Below are 21,647 nucleotides of genomic sequence, written 5' to 3'. Positions count from 1 at the left end.
AAGGAATAAGTAATAAAAAAAAGTTGCTTAGATTTTCATTTCTTCTCTGTAGCGGTGCATATAAAGCCTTTGTACTTCTTTATCTTTATCCTGACTGACCCCCTCTCTCCCTCCTCTCCTCCCAGCTGTCCTCCTCGTACGTTCCTCCCGGCGCTCTGTAAGATCTTCCTGGACGAGAGCGCTCCGGATAACGTGCTGGAGGTCACGGCCAGAGCCATCACCTACTACCTGGACGTGTCGGCGGAGTGCACCCGGAGGATTGTGGGAGTGGACGGAGCCATCAAGGCGCTGTGCAACCGGCTGGTGGTGGTGGAGCTGAACAACAGGACCAGCAGGGACCTGGCCGAGCAGTGTGTGAAGGTAGGAGCCCGGGAGGGGGGGGTCTCTGTTCAAGATATGACGAGCAGCTTGATTGTTTTATTGTATATTCTAAAGTTATGACTGAACTGAGGGCGCAGGTTATCTGTTAACCTGAATCCTGATCAGTTAAAGCTTTCCAACAGGCTTCCGTCAGCCACCAACTGGTAGGATTTGGGCCCCTCCGCCCCCGCTTTTTAATCAATAAATAACTAAAAGATTAGCTTATTTACTTCATGGTAGAAAAAAACTTCTTTTTCTTTCCACATTTCCAACAATCAGATATTCGGTTTCAGTCCAAATAAACCCTTAATTCACAGATTTCTATGTGAAAATGTTTCCTTAATGCTCATTTATATATATTTTTCCTGCCTTCTAAGCAGCTTTTACAATTTTTGGACACAGGCCTTTATTTGGGAATCAGAACCAACGTACTTGCTGATAGACAATTTATCCGTGCTGACATGATTTTAGTGTCAGGTGAGAGATTTACTCCCTGTGGCTCCTCTCTCTCTCGCTGATGAGAAAGCTCAGAATCAGTGAAAAAGAGCCAGACGGCGTTTCTGCCTCTTCAGTGTTTTTATCTCATTAACTCGTCCCTCACGGCTGCGGTGATGTCATCAGTTTGTGTGTTTTTTTGTTGCAGTGAAATCTCATCAAAGAGCATCTGTTGGTCTTGCTTATCTGCAGTGTTCCTCTGGTTGTAATCCCGAACACGGCCAGGCAGATAGCAGGAGGTTAACTCAGGCTAAAGACATGAAAATAACAACTGACCACAGATCAGCCCGTTGCTGTGTTTGCGTGTTTGTTTTGGAGCGGAGTCATACCACAGGCAGGAGACTCACGGCCATGTGTTAGCAGACGTTTATTAATACACATCACAGGACAGTCTTTATTCAGGCCTCGGTTTCTCAGCAGTGATCTGTTCTACTGGAGCATTCAGTTTTTATTATTACCAAATGTTAGAGATGAAATATTTCCCCCTTTTTTATTTCTATCAGGAGAACAGTGTCCATTAAACATTGACTGTTCCCAGTTTTTAGCCCAGCTTATACAAGACTTTAAATTAGATTTTCTATTATTAACTATTTAAAGTTTTAGTCCTTAAAAAGTTCTCGCTGAAAACAGGTGGGATGGTTCGTGATGATGGTGCAGATTTATGGGCCAAAAACACTGGTTCAGCTTAATAGATTAATCCTTTGGTGTGAAACGTCCTTCCCCCTTCAGTTCATTATGATATTAAATATGGAAAAAGCATAAAGTCTCAATATTTATCAGCCTGAAATCTGCAATCTGACATTTATACGTGACATTTTGTTCAATTGATCAATCAAATATGAAAAATTCTTGGAACTCTGACCCAGTACTCTGGTTGAGAGACACGAACAGAGGGAGTCCTCCTGTCAGAGAGCGTTTCATTCTAAGTTTAATGTCTGTGTTTTAAAGGTGCTGGAGCTGATCTGCACCAGGGAGTCGGGCGCCGTGTTCGAGGCCGGCGGTCTGAACTGTGTGCTGAGCTTCATCAGAGACAGCGGCCACCTGGTCCACAAAGACACCCTGCACTCCGCCATGGCCGTGGTGTCCCGGCTCTGCAGCAAGATGGAGCCTCAGGACTCGTCTCTGGAGACCTGCGTCGAGTCCCTGTCCAGCCTGCTCAAACACGAAGACCACCAGGTAACCAGGGAGACGACAGTTTGTGTCCCAGCAGCAGCTTCACCAGCAGATCTAACCCCTCTCTCTCTCCAGGTGTCAGACGGTGCTCTGCGATGCTTCGCCTCATTGGCCGACAGGTTTACCCGCCGTGGTGTTGACCCCGCCCCTTTAGCCAAACACGGGCTGACGGTGGAGCTGCTATCCCGCATGGCGGCCGCCGGCGGCCCCGTGTCTGGCCCCGCCTCCTCCTGTAAACCCGGCCGGACGTCCACCGGCGCCGCCCCCTCGGCCCCCGACTCCAAACTGAGCAACCAGGTGTCGACGATCGTCAGCCTGCTGTCCACGCTGTGCCGGGGGTCTCCGCTCGTCACACATGTAGGTCTACCTCCGTTAAACAAAACACAGGTCACCTGGAGGAATAATGCACGTAGGAAGTCTGAAAAAGGCTTAATTTGAACAGTTTTTCGCTCCAGTCTTTCTCTTACAAAGCTACACTAACCCTGGATTTTGCAGGAATCGCTAACTGAAATGCTCTTCCCCCTCCCCTTCCCTAGGACCTGTTGCGTTCAGCGCTGCCCGACTCGATGGAGTCCGCTCTGGGAGGAGACGAGCGCTGTGTGCTGGACACCATGCGGCTGGTGGACCTCCTGTTGGTGCTGCTGTTCGAGGGTCGGAAAGCTCTTCCCAAATCCACCGCGGGGTCAACGAGTCGGATCCCCGGGCTGCGGCGCCTCGACAGCTCAGGGGAGAGAAGTCACCGACAGCTCATCGACTGTATCCGCAGCAAGGACACCGACGCTCTGATCGATGCCATTGACACCGGTGGTAAGATTACAGATTATTACAAATACTAGAAGTTGTGCTGTGTTGTTTCAGCAACAAAAACTGACTTCCTGCTTTTTCCTTTTCAGCTTTTGAGGTGAACTTCATGGACGATGTTGGACAGACGCTGCTCAACTGGGCTTCAGCTTTTGGGACACAGGAAATGGTAAAAATCCAAAGGAACACAGACACTAAACTCTTTATTTAAATCAACATTTTGTCACTTACTTTGGTTCAAAGTGCAATCGATTAGCAGTAGTAAAAATGAAAGTCAAACTGGATTGGACATGATGAAGTAAATGCTGTTCAAAGGGGATTTCTGATTCAGATATTTGCGGGGAAATGTTTTTGTTTCCTGGCTGTAATCTCAGTTCGATCGACGGTGTGTTTTCTTCAGGTGGAGTTTCTATGTGAGAGGGGGGCGGATGTCAACAGAGGTCAGAGGTCATCTTCACTACACTACGCTGCCTGTTTCGGACGCCCACAAGTAGCCAAGGTACACCACACATAGTTACAATCAGTTGAATGTACTTTATTTGCTGAGTTTTCCTCTCTCACTTGCTTTTGATTTGGTTTTTAAAATGTGTGTTTGTTTCGTGTAGACTCTGCTGCGTCACGGAGCGAATCCCGACCTGAGAGACGAAGATGGGAAGACTCCTCTGGACAAAGCCCGCGAGAGAGGACACAGCGAGGTGGTGGCTATACTGCAGTCCCCTGGTGAGTAACAGTAGTTAATTCACAAAGACATGCTCTACTTGCAGTATGTATTTCTACTCAACAGCAGTGTGGTAACTCGTGTGTGTGTGTGTGTGTTGCAGGAGACTGGATGTGTCCAGTGAATAAGGGCGACGACAAGAAGAAGAAAGATGTGAACAAGGAGGAGGAGGAGGGCAGCGAGCCCAAAGGAGACCCGGAAATGGCTCCCATCTACCTGAGGAGACTCCTGCCGGTTTTTGCACAAACCTTTCAGCAAACCATGCTGCCTTCTATTAGGTAACCTGAAGAAGCACACCAGAATAACCTCCCTCCCTTTAAAAGCTCATTGATTTAATTATAGGTTAATTAGAAGACAGATGGAGCACAAACTGAAGCACTGCATGTGTTATGGGGCGTCTAATCTTAATTTATTTTGAGCACTTTAAGCCAAACGGTCTGTCATTGACTTCAGGAGAAACAACAAGTCTTTGTCAAAATGTAATTAATGAATAAAAACAGTTCAGTCCTGATGAGACAGCTGTGTGTATTTACTGTGTGTTTGTTGTTGTTGTTTATTTTAGGAAAGCCAGTCTGGCTCTGATCAGGAAGATGATTCACTACAGCAGTGAAGTCCTGCTGAAGGAGGTGTGTGACAGCGAGGTGGGACACAACCTCCCCACTGTGCTGGTGGAGATCACCGCTACTGTCCTCGACCAGGAGGTAAACGCACGCACGCACACACACACATACAGACACACACACCCACCCACACACACACCGTTTTTAGGTCATTTTTAAGGTCAAGCATTAAAGGAGTTTTCCCCATGAATACAAAAGTAATATGACTTCTCTTTGTGTCTGTGTTCCTCAGGACGATGACGACGGTCACCTCCTGGCTCTGCAGATCATCAGAGATCTGGTGGATAAAGGTGGAGACGTTTTCCTCGACCAGCTGGCTCGACTGGGAGTCATCAACAAGGTGTCCACTCTGGCTGGACCGGTGTCCGACGACGAGAACGAGGACGAAACCAAACCTGAGAAGGTGTGTGTGCGAGCAGAGGGTCTTCTCCTGCCTGTCGTACAGTTATACTTTTACAACGTGCTCATATCTTCTCCTCTTGCAGGAGGAGGAGGCGCAGGAGGACGCCAGGGAGGTCCAACAGGGGAAACCTTACCACTGGAAGGACTGGTCCATCATCAGAGGGAGGGACTGCCTCTACATCTGGTCCGACGCCGCCGCACTCGAACTCTCCAACGGATCCAACGGCTGGTTCAGGTTCATCCTGGACGGGAAGCTCGCCACCATGTACTCCAGCGGGAGTCCAGAGGGGGGGTCCGACAGCTCCGGTACGAACAGTTGACTCACTTTTTGATCTCTAGGTTTCTTGGCTGCGTAAGGACTCCAGGGAAAGGCCCTAATCTGATATTTTGTCTGATTCAAATGGATTTGGATCTTTTCCGTTCTGATTTGGGCATCTTTCTTATGTGGTACTCAATCAGATGCAGCTTTGATCCTTTGAATGCAATATCTGAACAGATGATTGGATTTCAACAGTCAATTTACGCCACTCTAGAGCGAAATTTGTCACAATTCTGCGCCATAACTTCCCAATCTCGCCACTCTTCCATACCCCTGCACATCCAAAAACAATCCATTGCTCCACAAATGATCCTTAATTAGAAACTTAGCTTTCTTGTCATTATAAAGTTGAGCACTAAATCATCTTAGTGGAAACACAACCAAAATGTCTCTGACTGATCTCCCCCCCCTCTCCTGCAGAGTCTCGCAGTGAGTTCCTGGAGAAGCTGCAGCGTGCGAGGAGTCAGGTGAAGCCGGTGACCGCCAGTCAGCCCATCCTGTCCATTGTGGGTCCCACGAAGCTGACGGTGGGGAACTGGTCCCTGACCTGCCTGAAGGAGGGAGAGATCGCCATCCACAACTCGGACGGACAGCAGGCCACCATCCTGAAGGAAGACCTGCCGGGCTTCGTCTTCGAGTCCAACAGAGGAACCAAACACTCGTTCACCGCTGAGACATCACTGGGTGAGTCCCAGCATTTCTCTTCCTACGGCTTTGTCTTTTAGATTGTCTTTGTTGTAATTTTATTACCTTTTCTAAATCTATACACAACATCTATTGCTTCCTCTGTCAATCTTGGGGGAGGGATCCTCCTCTGTTCACCCCGAAGTTTATAACATTTTTCCCATTTATTTTGGGGCTTCTTTATTCCTTAAGTCTATGGACAGAGATTTGAGTTGATTAATTGATGTCACTATGCAAGCAGCACAAATGACTATTCGAATAAGGCTTGATTTTTGTAACTGCACAATCTCAATAAATGGAAAAAATGACTGTAAATGAATTATATTCATATACTCTTTGTGACCTACGTTTTTCACAGTTTATCCAAACAATTCTTTAACATCCTGTTACGCTTATGACAAACGAGGACAATTACCAGATAAAGCGTCACTAAGAACTGTGTTTCATTAGCACAACATTACAATTTTCCCTTCTATAACGTATATAACAAATAGTGCCTCCAAGATACATCCTCGAGGAACCTCAAACAAAGATGTATGGAGAAAAAGAAACCAGTTAAAAACAAATTGAGTGTGTTTATGCAGTCTATTTATAGCAAATTGAAGACCACCAAAGCTGCTCTGGAATCAAGTTGCAAGCTGGTATCTACACGTGTTGATGTTTTTCAAATTGTGTGTGTGTGTGTGTGTTCAGGCTCTGAGTTTGTGACGGGCTGGACGGGGAAGCGAGGCCGGAAGCTGAAGTCGAAGCTGGAGAAGACGAAGCAGAAGGTGAAGAGCATGGCGAGGGAGCTGTACGACGACCACTTCAAAGCCGTGGAGAGCATGCCGAGAGGGGTGGTGGTCACCCTGAGGAACATCTCCACACAGCTGGAGTCTGCCTGGGAGCTGCACACCAACCGACAGGTAAACGCACACTTACACACACTTGTAAAACAATACATACAACCCTGTTGGTACCATGGCTTGTCCTAGATCCTTTGTTAGGTTTAATATGTGTGTTTCATGATTGTTTTTAAAAGTCACACATATTTTTTTTTATGGATGCCACATTATTATAATAATCTTTGTTATTAATTAATATTATTATGTAATATTGGTATTATAAATATCTATATTATTAATGATATTTATTATTAACTTTTATTATTTATTTGTATTTTATCTATTATCTATATTATTATTGTGGATTATTATATCATAAAAAACAACCTATTTAAGCTTTGAAACTCAATAGTGACACAGATTAAAAGCAGGTTGTTAATTTGTGTTTATAACCCAGCGTTAGAATTAGTTGTTGAGGTCAGTAAAACTAGTCCAATAAAAACTGTTTGTTTGTCCAGTGTATTGAAGGGGAGAACACATGGAGGGACCTGATGAAAACGGCTCTGGAGAACCTGATCGTGGTTTTGAAGGACGAGAACACCATTTCTCCGTATGAGATGTGTAGCAGTGGCCTGGTCCAGGCGCTGTTCACTGTCCTCAATAATGTGAGCGGTGTTCACAATCAAACCTGCATTATATACACCTTCTGAAAGTGTGTGTTTAAAGAAGAAGCGGCGGGGATGTACAGTGACTTATTCTGTGTCTTGTGTGTGTGCAGAGTGTGGACCTGGACCTGAAACATGATTGTAAGCCTTTAATGGAGAGGATCAATGTCTTTAAGGCGGCTTTCAGCGAGAATGAAGACGGTGAAAGGTAAAAGCACCAGCTGACATGTACACATCCTTACTTAAAAGGAGACACACACACACACACACACACACACACACACACACACACACACTGTTTTAAATACCTCTGACTAATTAAACTGCAATGTGTAAGCTGTGTGGAGGTGGAAACATCAGAAGGGGCTTTTTTTAGGGCAACACTTGGACACAAATTGACCGCCTTTCTCCAGGTTTTCATTATTATTTCCATATTTTCTCCATGTAATGATTATTCAAAGGAAATTATTGAGATTTAAAACCACATTTGACTAAAGGAAAACTGTCCTCGCATTAAGAAAACACCCCAATATGCAGGACATCTTTTAGTCTTACTTTTTTTTATGCAATCAGAACAGTGGGATCTCGCACAAATCCACATTCGGTGTCGAGGTATTCGTTTGTTCAATTTATATCAACATGCAAAATAATTTCCCGGAGAATGAAAACGTCTCCAGTGTCTTAAGAGAGCTGTCATTCAAGTCTCAATCAAACTGCAGGAAGGAGTTTGACTGGGCACTAAAGGGAGAGCTGCTGTTTGGGAGGACTGTGGGTGTGAAGGGATTTAATAAAGGACGCTCCATGTAATCCACCTGGATCCACCTGCTGTCTGATCTTGTCTCAAACTGTCGGATTAAAAATGAACTGTGTGTGTGTGTGTGTTTGCAGCCGACCAGCTGTTGCCTTAATCCGTAAACTGATAGCTGTCCTGGAGTCAATAGAACGTCTACCTCTGCACCTGTACGACACTCCGGGATCCACATACAACCTGCAGGTGAGTCGCAGCGTGTGATCTGGATTCTGTGGGACTTCTGTCTTCTCGAGGACATACTTTAACTCTGTGTGTGTGTGTGTGTGTGTGTGTGTGTGTGTGTGTGTGTGTGTGTGTGTGTGTGTGTGTGTGTGTGTGTGTGTGTGTGTGTGTGTGTGTGTGTGTGTGTGTGTGTGTGTGTGTGTGTGTGTGTGTGTGTGTGTGTGTGTGTGTGTGTGTGTGTGTGTGTGTGTGTGTGTGTGTGTGTGTGTGTGTGTGTGTGTGTGTGTGTGTGTGTGTGTGTGTGTGTGTGTGTGTGTGTGTGTGTGTGTGTGTGTGTGTGTGTGTGTGTTATCAGATCTTGACGAGGAGGCTGCGTTTCCGTCTGGAGCGAGCGCCGGGCGAGACGGCTCTGATCGACCGGACAGGTCGCATGTTGAAGATGGAGCCGCTCGCTACCGTGGAGTCTCTGGAGCAGTACCTGCTGAAGATGGTGAGGACACACTGAGCATCATTTAGAACCTCGTTAAGGAACAAATGCATCACCTAGATGTTCTTCTGTTTTAACTTCTTCTTCGTCCTCCAGGTGGCGAAGCAGTGGTACGACTTTGAGCGTTCATCCTTCGTCTTCGTGAGGAAGCTGAGGGAAGGACAGACCTTCACGTTCAGACACCAACACGACTTTGACGAGAACGGAATCATCTACTGGGTCGGAACCAACGCCAAGTAAGAACAGAGACCACTGTCAGACTATATTAAAATTTTGAAGGCAGACCAAGCATCTTTTGTAGCATAACTTCCCTTTTTAATATGTTCTGTGCTCACTCTCGCCTCCTTCACTTAATTTTTCAGGACGGCCTATGAGTGGGTGAACCCCGCTGCCTACGGCCTGGTGGTCGTGACATCATCAGAGGGGCGTAACCTCCCCTATGGGCGTCTGGAGGACATCCTGAGTCGGGACAGCTCGGCCCTCAACTGCCACACTAACGACGACAAGAACGCCTGGTTCGCCGTGGACCTCGGCCTCTGGGTCATCCCCTCAGCGTACACCCTGAGACACGCCAGGTAATAAAAACAACATACCTATATCCTAACCATGGCATTTAAAGAAACAAACACACCTTTTATAAAACATGCAGGCAACAGATACAACCAAATACATTCATTAGGATAACCTCTTCCTCTATCTGCTCCTCCTTCTGCAGGGGTTACGGCCGCTCTGCGTTGAGGAACTGGGTGTTCCAGGTGTCCAAAGACGGTCAGAACTGGACGACTCTCTACACACACGTAGATGACTGCAGCCTGAACGAACCTGGGTAGGACAATCAATGACCTCATCAATTATTCACCAATTAGTGGGAAAGAAAGTACCCATAATTTCCCAAGTTATCCCAAAAACAAGAGGCTGGTGTGAACAAAGAGGTTATATTTACTATGTTTTCTGTCTCAGCTCGACGGCCACATGGCCTCTGGATCCGTCCAAAGAGGAGAAGCAGGGCTGGAGACACATCCGGATTAAACAGATGGGGAAGAACGCCAGCGGTCAGACTCACTACCTGTCTTTGTCCGGACTCGAGCTGTACGGCACCGTCACGGCCGTCTGTGAGGACCAGCTCGGTAAGACCTGTGCTTATGCTTCACACACTCTCTGTCAGCACCCTTCACTCTCCGATAATCCCTCTTTTTACATCCACACATCCGTTAAACGTTATATAAACCTTCCCCTCTCTGTCCTCTCCCAGGTAAAGCTGTGAAGGAGGCGGAGGCGAACCTTCGTCGTCAGCGCCGCCTCTTCCGCTCCCAGGTGATGAAGTACATCGTCCCGGGGGCGCGGGTCGTCCGCGGCATCGACTGGAAGTGGCGCGACCAGGACGGGAACCCCACCGGAGAGGGCACTGTTACCGGAGAGGCTCACAACGGTAAGAAACTGAAACGTACAGTGTGTCATTCATCCTGCAGCTTCAGAGATGAACTGTTTGTTGGTTTGATAACTCTTTTTGTCTTAAGGGTTTGTAAATATGAGTCCCTGTTTTCGTTAGACACAGAGTCTCGACTGTGGGAACAGATTTGCAGGTTCTGAAATTGAATTTGTATTTTCATTATTTGAAATGTGAACTTACATTTTGGTGAAGGAAAATGTAAGTTAAGTTCTGAGACTGAGGAAGGCAAACAGTACAGTTAAATATTAGGTTTTCAGACACAAATGTAAGACCGTAGGTACATTTTAAAAGGATGTCTTGAGCTCTACAACCTCCTGATACCAGTATCTGCCCACAGTCACCAGTCATGTTTTACTCCGTGTCATCAGCAGGTTCCTGTAAAAGAGAAGAACATTTCTCCATTAACCATTTCCTCTCTGAACTTTCCCACACATGACCTTTAACATGACCTCTGTAGTTTAACCATTCACGGACACATCAGATCAGATGTGTGTTTGGTTTGTTCATTTTTCCGTCCATAATTCAGCTGTTTCCTCACTGACTCACCAAGGTCATTCACACCTGGTGGCTTTTGTTTCAAGGTGAAGTACAATGGTTTGCACCTGTATGTCTTTTTGGAAAGACTATTACTAGTTTGAAATGCACAAAATGTTCTGCTATATTCAGATTCAATACCTTTTCTTTGTCCAGCAACAGAATAATTGATGTTATTACAACAGCAGAAAAATATTGAAAAAAACCAACAAGTATTTACATGTTTATTAACAATACAATAAACACAATAAATAGCAGATAAGAAAACCATGGTAAATAAAAAATAGCAAGCATTTATACTTTTTCTTCTTACAGTGAGCATACAAAATGAAAGAGATAATAATATACATTGTTTTTCTCTGACTCAAAGACGATCAACAGGCATGGATTGATGAGGGGGGGGGGCAGAAGTAGCTAGAGAAGTTGGCTGATACTGTTTGCAGAATGCTAATAAATTGGAAGTAAATAAATAAAGCACAATATTTATTTTTACAGGCAGTGTTATTAACATTCCTTTAGCTCTAAGTAGAATTGTTCCTGTTAGGACATGTGGGGAATGCCAGTAATATAGAAAGTGTTTACTACACACACTCCTTTATCAAAACGCTCCCAAAAGTTCAATTAGACGTTCAGATTTAGATCTGAATAAAAGTTCTGATTAATATCACACAGGAAATAACAAACACTTCCTCCCTCCTTCCTCCTCCTCCTCTTCCTCCTCTGTGCCTCCTGCTCCTCCTCTCTGGTGTTTCTGTGTTTCACTCAGAGATGAATTGTCTCAGTGAGCTGAGACGCCACCAGCAGCTCTGTTGATTATCATTGAACAATCATGCACCAGGGTTATTGTTGTTTGATTTCTTTCCCTGTGGCTTTGACGCTTTTTTTGCCAGAAATATTTTCTACTTTTTTGCTTTGATTGTCATTTTCTGTGACTGTTCATATTCTTCTCTCTCATCGCTCCACCTGGACCAAAGACCTCTTCAAGGGGAGATTTAAAACATGTTGACAGACATTTCTGAAGGACTCATTAACACCTAATATATAGTACTTTAATTAAGATAGATAAGAAAGCCCCTCTTGAGATTAAGAGAAAAATATTTGATTCAAATTAAAAAATGCATTCATATATTCCATTATGTCATGGATGCCAGTTTAGGTTTATTCATTATTTTTATTTATTATTATTTAATATTATCATTATTATTTTGTATTATTTAATGTCATTATTTGTATTTATTATCTATATTAGTAATTATTATTCTTTTAATTTAATTGTATTCAATCTGCTTTTTAAGGCACTCAAAGACACTTTCAATGTACAGATTAAAATGAATAAAAAACTAAAATATTTAACCTTTAAAACTCAGTAATGGTTCGCACATTAACAGCAGCTGTGAACAGGTTTTTAATTTGTGTTTATAAACCAACTTCAGTATGGGTCTTTGAGGTCTACAGTAAAACGAATCCAGTACAAATGCATGACTGAATTGGAGCCAAACTCTCCTGCAGGGTTGAGGTCCGGTGTGGAGCGGTGTAGAGCTGCTCTGACTGTAAGCTGCTTCTCTGCTGTCTGTCTACCTCCCTCTACCACTCTCTCTCTCTCTCTCTCTCCTCTTTCTGCCTCTCTCTGTCTTTCTTTCTGTCTCCCCCTCTCTCTGCCGGGTCTCTGACATCCATCCGTCCGTCTCCCTCCTATCTCTCTGTCCATCCAGGCTGGATTGATGTAACCTGGGATGCTGGCGGCTCTAACTCTTACCGTATGGGCGCTGAAGGGAAGTTTGACCTCAAGCTTGCTCCAGGGTACGACCCTGAGTCGGCTGCCACAGCGCCGTCACCCAAACCTGTCTCATCCACTGTTTCAGGCCCCGCCTCCTCCACGGTGGGACCCTCCGCGACGCCGGCAGCCATCGGCGGCACCACCACCACCACCACGTCCTCCTCGTCCTCCTCCACCTCGTCCTCTTCGCAGCAGCAGTCGTGGAGCAGCCTGGTGAAAAATAACTGTCCCGACAAGGGCGGGGCCACGTCGCTGGGAGGGGCCAGCTCCTCCAGCAGGAAGGGCAGCAGCAGCTCCGTCTGCAGCGTCGCTTCATCCTCCGACATCAGCCTGAGCTCCTCCGCCGGGCTGCTGGGTATGGGGGGTCTGCGTATGGACAGGAGGGCTGAGGGGCTGCTGCTGGACCAGGGCTCAGGGTTGGGAGGACTTATGGGGCTCGGGGTCGGCTCTGACGGACACCTGCTGGAGCCAATCGTTGTGCTCTCGTCAGCGGCGGAGGGAGGCTCCGGTTCGGCGTCAAGCACCGGCACGCTCACCGCCGACAACACTGCTCCCGGAGACGAAGCCCGAAACAAAGACTCATCCACAGACCCGGCCACGGCCATCTCCATGGGGCTGGTCAGCGTCAGCTCGCCCGACGTCAGCTCCGTGTCCGAGTCGTCCAGCAAGGACACGCCTTCCCAGAGGCCCCTGTGCTCGGCGGCGAACGCCAGACTCTCTGTTAGCTCCCTGCTGGCGGCCGGCGCTCCCATGAGCTCCAGCGCCAGCGTTCCCAACCTGTCGTCCCGGGAGGCCAGCCTCATGGAGTCCTTCGTCCGCCGCGCACCCAACATGTCGCGCACCAACGCCACCAACAACATGAACCTGAGCCGCAGCAGCAGCGACAACAACACCAACACACTGGGCAGGAACGTCATGAGCACTGCGAGTGAGTACTTCCATACTACTGCACTAATGCTACACCTAAAGGAAGGAGTACTTCCATACTACTGCACTCATGCTACACCTAAAGGAAGGAGTACTGTAATATTACTGCACTCATGCTACACCTAAAGGAAGGAGTACTGTAATATTACTGCACTCATGCTACACCTAAAGGAAGGAGTACTGTAATTACTGCACTCAATCTACACCTAAAGGAAGGAGTACTGTAATATTACTGCACGATAACTGTGAGTGAGTTCTACAGTACTACAATAGTCTTTACATTTTTGGCCATTAGGATAAATCTTTAGGACAGAAGGTCAACACATCCGTCTATAGCAGTTGGCTGATGTAGTCTGCTCTAACTTTGCAGCCACTACTAACTTTAACAAGATTAATCTAGTAACTGCTCCCTCTGCTGACTGTCGAAAACACTTGACAATCTTACCTGAGATGGACCCGTGGTCATAGATGAATTAGCAATGTCTGTTGAATTATTATCCTCCTAAAACCAGCCAGAGCAAGAACTTTGGACTAGAAACAATACTTGAGTAGTGAAATAAAATGTCATTTTCTCATCTCTTTTTTTTGGACTAGTGACCAAGATGTCATTTGAAGGTCAGTAACATAAACAATCACAACCCAAGTCGTTAATGATAATAAATATCAAGCAGAATAATGATTGTAGCTTCTTAGCGTCTGCTAAAAAATGTCCCTTGGCTTTTAGAAAGTGGTTCCTTTTAGACCAGACCTTTTTTATCTACCATGAACCAAAGCTGGAACCTGCTTGCTTGCAAAATTCCTAGAAATATTTCTGAGAAGTGGAATATGCAAAGTAAGACTTCCTCCAAACTCTCCTCAGGAAGTCTGTCAAACATCTGAGTCAGGATACAGTTTTAGCACAGAAGTTAAATTCGGATGAATATTGAGACCTGAGGTTAGCTTAGACCAGCTCCAGTCTGCGTCCTGCTGACAGCATGAGCATCCTCCAGCCAATCAGCTGCTGTCTCCAGTCAGCTGACAGGAAGTTAACCGCCGCTGCTTCTTTGTTTCTGACAAACTAACCGCCCTTTGTTTGTTTGTTTGTTTGTTTTTTGTTTGTTTGTTTGCAGCTTCTCCTCTCATGGGCGCTCAGAGCTTTCCTAACCTCACCACCACTGGCACCACCTCCACCGTTACCATGTCAACCTCCATAGTAACCAGCAGCAATAACGTAGCCACGGCCACCACGGGTCTGTCGGTGGGCCAGTTGCTAAGCAACACCCTGACGACCAGCCTGACGTCCACGTCCAGCGAGAGCGACACAGGCCAGGAGGCCGAGTTCTCGCTCTATGGTTGGTGACCGTGTGTGCGTGCGCGCACACACACACACACACACACACACACACACACACACACACACACACACACACACACACACACACACAGCATGCTTCATCTAACCGGCTGTCTAACAGGCTTTCTACGGTAGTCCTCGGTACACTCTTTTTGGACATACACTGATTGTATTACTTGCCTCCCCGCTTGGTTTGAACTCCTCGCGTTTAATTTCACCTCTTAACAATCTGCACAAAATGAATTTAATTACCCTGATAAATTACAAATGTACGGTGACATTGGAAATTATTCAGCCGCTTCAAGTCTATTTTTGACGGGGGCTGGGGGCGGATTAAGCTGCACATTATTGATGCAGCCAAAGAGAAGGGTAATATCACATTTAATTTGGAGTAAATCCAATTATGGTGAGGACTGGTTGCTGAATATCGATTGTCTTGCACAACAGCAAAAGGAGAGACAGCTAAAGATCAAAGTTAGTCATACACTAGTATGTAATATGTGTCAAAAGTGAATTAAACAAATGAAAGTTGTAGATACTGTGACATCAATTACTTCAACAACATTGGTTCTATAAATCTGTTCAGAGCAGGACTTCTCGGCTTGGATCAGAATCGTGTTTCCGCTTTTGACTCCCTTTCTTTTATTCTCTTGCAGACTTCCTGGACAGCTGCCGTGCCAATTGGCTGAGCCAACACGCTATTGGCTGAGCTGGACGACGAGGAGGACCTGCCCGAGCCCGACGACGACGATGACGAGAACGAAGACGACAATCAGGAGGACCAGGAGTACGAGGAGGTCCTGGTAATGCCCCTTTTGGATCTTAAAGCACCTGTAGATGATCCCTCACCTGGCAGCATCAGCATAGCTTTTGGGCAACAGGAAGTGATGTCAGAGGGTTTGACGAGGTGTGTGTGGTTGTTGTCCCGCAGGAGGAAGAGGAGTACGAGACCAAAGGAGGGCGCAGGAGGACGTGGGACGACGACTTCGTCCTGAAGAGACAGTTCTCTGCTCTGGTTCCCGCCTTCGACCCCCGACCGGGGAGAACCAACGTCCAGCAGACCACCGACCTGGACATCCCACAGCCAGGTAACACACACACAAACACACACACACACACTCACTAATGGGTCTCATAAACACACACACACACACACACACACTCACTAATGGGTCTCATAAACACACAGGATTCTGAAATGCCCTCCTGTAATTGAATGTAACAATAAAAGTACTTTTTTTTTTTCCTCCGTCAGGAACTCCTCGATCGGAGGTTCAGGAGGAGGTGGAGTGCGCTCCGTCTCCTCACCTCTCTCTCACGCTGAAGGTAAGACAACAACAGCAACAACATCACAACAAATAAACAGCTGATTTTGATGTGAAAAGAACGAGGAAATGTAGTGAAGAAAGAAAATACAGACATGGAGATCACAGTTGTTTAAATGGTTTGCTCGTGTGTGTGTTCAGGTGGCCGGGCTGGGTACCTCAAGAGAGGTGGAGCTTCCTCTTTCCAACTACAAGTCCACCATCTTTTACTACGTCCAGCGGCTGCTGCAACTCTCCTGCAACGGATCTGTGAAGACTGACAAACTGCGGCGCATCTGGGAGCCCACATACACGTAAGAGTCCGACCGGAGGCTGAACCTGAAGGGAACTGTGTGATTGTTTTACAGACGTTTGAATTCTGTCTGTGTCGTCCTGCAGGATAATGTACAGAGAGCTGAAGGACTCTGACAAGGAGAAGGAGAGTGGGAAGATGGTGAGTAACTCCTACATAAAATATCATAGAGATCAACAGAGGTGGAGAAAGTTGACAAACAAAAACATGAGACTAATATCTCCTGCTTTCCTTTATTGTTTTATTTTCAGCAATATATACCCAACGTCCTAAAAGGGGATAAAGTAAATTGTTGAAAAACTCCAAAAACCTTTGAATAAGTTGTGGAAATTTGACTTAAAATGGGGGAAAAAGGACTTTTAACAGCATTTTAAAATAGGTTGTGGTACAGTAATAAAAAAACCCCTCCTGACCTCTCTCCTCCCTCCTCCAGGACGTGTGTGAACACAGCATCAGTTTATCCGGCAGTCGTTCCGGCGGTCTGAGCCCCAGCTCGCTCTCGACCAACCAGAGCAGTGAGATCCTGTGCGTTGCCAGGGAGATGGCGCAGGCGAAGGCGGGCTGCAGTCAGAACGCCTGCGGGGTGGAAGACGTCCTGCAGCTGCTGCGCATCCTCTACATCATCGGGGGGGACGGATCCTCCAACGCACGCACTCTGCAGGAGGGTACGGACACACACACACACTCACACACACACACATATTTCAGCCATGATTTTACACATTTTGAAAACACTACAAATAAATCTAAATGCTTTCCAAAATCAGTGTGAGGATTCAATTAGTTTTTCCTTCTGTTCAGATTTCGACGAGGTGCAGTTCAACGCGTCTCCAGAGGAATTCACCAGCAAGAAGATCACGACCAAGATCCTGCAACAAATCGAGGTCTGTTCTTTAAACCCTTCCTATATATAGGTGTAATCCGTGGTGTCCTTGTGCCTGGTGTGTGTGTGAAGGCTGCAGGACTTTGCTGAGTGTGTGTGTTTTGTTCCCCAGGAGCCTCTTGCTCTGGCCAGCAGCGCTCTGCCTGAGTGGTGTGAGCAGCTCACCTCCAAGTGTCCTTTCCTCATTCCCTTTGAGACCCGACAGCTCTACTTCACCTGCACAGCGTTCGGAGCGTCCAGGTGAGTCTGCAGGAGGAAAAATGTGGATAAACCAGACAGAAAAATCCAGAAATGCAAGAAGTAGAAAAAGCCTTTTGGTGTTTAGTGTTTCACTATCTGACCTCTGACCCGATGTGTGTGCGCAGGGCAATCGTGTGGCTGCAGAACCGGCGCGAGGCGACCATGGAGCGCTCGCGGCCGTCCACCACGGTGCGGCGCGACGACCCCGGGGAGTTCAGGGTGGGTCGGCTCAAACACGAGCGAGTCAAAGTCCCCCGAGGAGAGGCCATGATGGAGTGGGCCGAGTCCGTCATGCAGCTCCACGCAGACAGGAAGTCCGTGCTGGAGGTGAGACACGCAACACACACTCCCAATGTCCAGTGATTCCTCCCTAACAAAATGAAGCAGTGTGTGTTTATCGTGTGTGTGTGTGTGTGTGTGCGCAGGTGGAGTTTCAGGGTGAGGAGGGGACAGGTCTGGGTCCGACTCTGGAGTTCTACGCTCTGGTGGCCGCAGAGTTTCAGAGAACCTCTCTGGGGATCTGGCTCTGTGACGACGACTTCCCCGACGACGAGTCCCGACAGGTGGGTCAGGCGTTACTCCGGTGGGGGCTAGCTTTGTTTTGATATTTCTGTTTTCTTTGGGGGTTTTTGAAGCCACTGAGAGAAGCTTGTTTTGTGGGGGCAATATCAATAAACATTGATTTGATGATATGATATTCACAGTATCTGATCCTCTGTGTCTCAGGTGGATCTGGGCGGCGGTCTGAAGCCCCCCGGTTACTACGTGCAGCGCTCCTGCGGTCTGTTCGCGGCCCCCTTCCCTCAGGACAGCGAGGAGCTGGAGCGGATCACCAAGCTCTTCCACTTCCTGGGCGTGTTCCTGGCCAAGTGTATCCAGGACAACCGGCTGGTGGACCTGCCCGTCTCGCAGCCCTTCTTCAAGCTGCTGTGCATGGGGGACATCAAGTCCAACATGAGCAAGATGCTGTACCAGAGCCGGGGCCACGACCCCGACAGACCCCCCCACCTGCAGCCCTTCCTGCTGCTGTCCGAGCTGCAGTCGGAGGCGTCCACCGAGGAGAGCCAGGAGACGTACTCCGTGGGCAGCTTCGATGAGGACTCCAAGTCCGAGTTCATCATGGACCCCCCCAAACCCAAACCCCCCGCCTGGTACCATGGCATCCTAACCTGGGACGACTTCCAGCTGGTCAACCCTCACAGGTAGGACTTTTCTTAGATTCAATGATTACTAAAGAACCTTGGAGGTGTGTTTGCTCTCTAACTGAAAAGCTACAAGGCCCAAATGAGCAGGGTTCTTAACCTACAGAATGTCACTCAGACAAACATGACAACCAGGAAGAGACTCAAAAAACTACAAAGAGCTAAACGACTACAATTAGGATCTCTACTCGTTAACAGTGGCGCTTTTTTGGTTGACTTTTGCTAAAATGAGTCATTTAGAACCAGCATACAAAGATTTAACCCTCTATATCATTTCTAATTTCTTTCCTCTCGTCCTCCCTCCATCTTTCCTCCCCCTTCCCTCTTCCCACAGGGCGAAGTTCCTGAAGGAGGTGAAGGAGCTGGCGGTGAAGAGGAGGCAGATTCTGTCCAGTAAGAGTCTGTCTGAAGATGAGAAGAACACCAGGCTGCAGGACCTGATGCTGAGGAACCCGCTGGGCTCCGGACCCCCCCTCAGCATCGAGGACCTCGGGTAAAAAGCTGATTGAACATAATTCATCGTAGTATTACATCATATTCTATCTCCCTACTTTGTAGTGCACATTCCTTCCTGAGTAGTTGAAAGCTTAAGAGAAGAAGTTTATATCTGAGAGACAGTTTGTGTCATTTGAGCGCTTTTCAGGTTTCTTTACAGCGCTGTCTGATCCGACCCGTCCCTCCTCTTGTTTGTTTTGTTCAGGTTGAACTTCCAGTTCTGTCCGTCCTCGAAGGTCCACGGTTTCTCAGCTGTGGATCTCAAACCGAACGGAGACGATGAGGTAAAAACACACCGGACCTGCAGCTGGAAATCTGAGAAACAGAGTTTTCCTGCTTTTTGAGAGAGTCTTTTCATAAACATGTTCCAATTGTATTCAGTTGATATTAAATGTGTGTATTCTGTGTGTAGATGGTGACGATGGAGAATGCAGAGGAGTACGTGGAGCTGATGTTCGACTTCTGTATGCACACCGGCATCCAGAAACAGATGGAGGCCTTCAGAGGTGAACACAACACTGAAACTATATTTGTTTATAAACCCTCCTACATGTTGGAATTAGGAGGGGAATATACCCTGTAAATGTTTGAATTACAACCCCCCCCCCCCCTCTTCCGCTCCTCAGAGGGATTTAACCGAGTGTTCCCGATGGAAAAGTTGAGCTCGTTCAGCCACAAGGAGGTTCAGATGATCCTCTGCGGCAACCAGTCACCGTCCTGGACTTCTGATGACATCATCAACTACACAGAGCCAAAGCTGGGTTACACCAGAGACAGGTGAGGCCCGTTAGTAGGAAAGGAAAACCCAGACAGCCCGGATTCCCTGGTTTTAGGACACGTGTTGCTTCCAGAGTTTCAGTCTGATGTGAACCGTGTTTCCTCCTCCTCAGTCCCGGGTTCCAGCGGTTCGTCAGAGTTCTGTGCGGGATGTCGTCTGACGAGAGGAAGGCATTCCTCCAGTTCACCACCGGCTGCTCCACCCTGCCCCCCGGGGGCCTCGCCAACCTGCACCCCCGCCTCACCATCGTCAGAAAGGTAAGCAGCTCTCTGATTGGCGGGTACAATATCTGTAGTGATGTAATACATTAGATGTAATCGAGGCATTGCACATGAATTTAAAATAACTTTGTTGATCATGTCTCCTGTGATCGACAGGTGGACGCCACGGACTCGAGCTACCCGTCCGTCAACACCTGCGTGCACTACCTGAAGCTTCCGGAGTATTCCTCTGAGGACATCATGCGGGAGCGCCTGTTAGCCGCCACCATGGAGAAAGGCTTCCACCTCAACTGACCTCTGACCTCCACCTCACTGAGCATGCTCCTCAAGTCCGTCTCGCCGCCCCGCCCTCCGCCGCGTGATTGACAGCTCAGCCGGCCAATCGGGAAAAAACCAGCCGACTGACTGACAGCTGGAGGACGAGGAGGAGGATTTATGTTGCAGAATAAAAAGAAAGAAAAGTTCACATCCTTCACCCCTCACCTCCTTCCCTTGTCTCCTCGTGTTCTTCATCCTCCTCCTCGTGTGTTTGTGTGTGTGTGTGTGTGTGTGTGTGTGTGTGTGTGCGCTTGTGCGTGCCTCCTCCTCCTCCTCTTCCTCAGTTTAGTGCCTGGTTTGACTCGTAGCTTCTGTTTTCAGTTCCTCCTCCTTCAAACAATCATGCTTCTTCTTCTTCCTCTCTTTTTATTTTATTGCTTTTTTGTTCCTGTGTGTGTGCGACAGTTTTTTTGGGTTGTTCCTGACCGGCTGTAGAGGTCAAAGGTCAGAGAGCATTTGGTGTTTCTTTTACTTTAATGAAGCTATAGAGACAAAAACACTGGTTGTGTGCGAGGCACATCTAAAGAGAAAAAGCTCTGCTCTCCCTCTTGTATTTTCTTTGTATATTATTATAAACATTTATTTAACTCAAGTTGCAGTTTGAGGTAAACAGATATTTTCAAATGTGTATGCTCCAAAAAAAATAATCATTAAAATGTTTGCAAAGTATGAAATAAACAAGAGTCCTGTGGTCTTTGGAGTACTGACTGGATTTATGGGGCAAAGGGCAGCAACTCACGACTCAAATTTATGAATGAAAATGGGGGGATTTTTTTTTTGCTCTGGTTTGTTGCGTTAATGAGATTGAGTTGTCAATTACACCCAAGTTATGTAATTGTCTAAATGCTATAATGCTCAATAAATTGAACAAATTAAACTTGTAAACGATGTGAAAGTCAACAATATAATTAAAAATATATATACTTTTTTTTTTTTAAATACTGAATTAAATAATACTGGCCCAAATTGTCAGGGGCCTTTAACTACAAAATGTCACTAAAAGAGACTGAAGACTACAAATGGAACAATACAACTACAAATGGATGGAAAACAGCTGCTAGGGACACACCGAGAACCTCCTAATGATATTGATAAGGGGCGAAAACAACCACAGACAAAAAGAACAAATCAAAAACACTAAGAGGATAAACAAATATAAAGTGTGTGTCTCTTGTTCTGGGGACGTGGGGAGTCCTTTTAACGTCCTCTCACTAACAGTGGTGCTTGTGTTTCAGATTGTGTGTTTACTTTGGCAATAATGAGTCATTTAAAACCAGTATATGAAGATGTAACACTGTCAAATGTACTAAATAAATAATACTTGAGTGAAATGAATTGCTTTTGCAACAAA

General features: G+C 46.7%; 1 protein-coding gene across 1 annotated transcript in view; it reads left to right on the top strand.

Annotated features, from left to right (window-relative positions):
• Positions 1-21,631, top strand: part of hectd1 (HECT domain containing 1) — a 28,990-nt gene extending 7,359 nt beyond the window's left edge. The window contains 42 exon segments of the mRNA XM_063909028.1: positions 126-360; positions 1,804-2,031; positions 2,104-2,385; positions 2,565-2,835; positions 2,922-2,998; positions 3,230-3,328; positions 3,435-3,549; positions 3,651-3,825; positions 4,110-4,248; positions 4,400-4,570; positions 4,653-4,875; positions 5,309-5,572; positions 6,266-6,477; positions 6,915-7,061; positions 7,175-7,269; positions 7,950-8,055; positions 8,390-8,524; positions 8,618-8,757; positions 8,884-9,096; positions 9,237-9,347; positions 9,482-9,648; positions 9,774-9,950; positions 12,218-13,210; positions 14,319-14,540; positions 15,199-15,230; positions 15,232-15,345; positions 15,474-15,630; positions 15,798-15,868; positions 16,009-16,160; positions 16,246-16,300; positions 16,593-16,824; positions 16,961-17,043; positions 17,155-17,282; positions 17,408-17,609; positions 17,708-17,845; positions 18,009-18,484; positions 18,819-18,977; positions 19,185-19,263; positions 19,392-19,485; positions 19,606-19,756; positions 19,870-20,014; positions 20,135-21,631. Of these exon segments, the coding sequence (XP_063765098.1) occupies positions 126-360; positions 1,804-2,031; positions 2,104-2,385; positions 2,565-2,835; positions 2,922-2,998; positions 3,230-3,328; positions 3,435-3,549; positions 3,651-3,825; positions 4,110-4,248; positions 4,400-4,570; positions 4,653-4,875; positions 5,309-5,572; positions 6,266-6,477; positions 6,915-7,061; positions 7,175-7,269; positions 7,950-8,055; positions 8,390-8,524; positions 8,618-8,757; positions 8,884-9,096; positions 9,237-9,347; positions 9,482-9,648; positions 9,774-9,950; positions 12,218-13,210; positions 14,319-14,540; positions 15,199-15,230; positions 15,232-15,345; positions 15,474-15,630; positions 15,798-15,868; positions 16,009-16,160; positions 16,246-16,300; positions 16,593-16,824; positions 16,961-17,043; positions 17,155-17,282; positions 17,408-17,609; positions 17,708-17,845; positions 18,009-18,484; positions 18,819-18,977; positions 19,185-19,263; positions 19,392-19,485; positions 19,606-19,756; positions 19,870-20,014; positions 20,135-20,272 (7,603 nt within the window). The 3' untranslated portion in view covers positions 20,273-21,631.
• The last annotated feature ends 16 nt before the right edge of the window (positions 21,632-21,647 follow it).

This window comes from Eleginops maclovinus, chromosome 19, assembly GCF_036324505.1.
Source record: "Eleginops maclovinus isolate JMC-PN-2008 ecotype Puerto Natales chromosome 19, JC_Emac_rtc_rv5, whole genome shotgun sequence".
Lineage (NCBI taxonomy): Eukaryota > Metazoa > Chordata > Actinopteri > Perciformes > Eleginopidae > Eleginops > Eleginops maclovinus.
The sequence above is the reverse complement of the archived record's forward strand: the minus strand, read 5'-3'. Positions and strand labels throughout refer to the sequence as shown.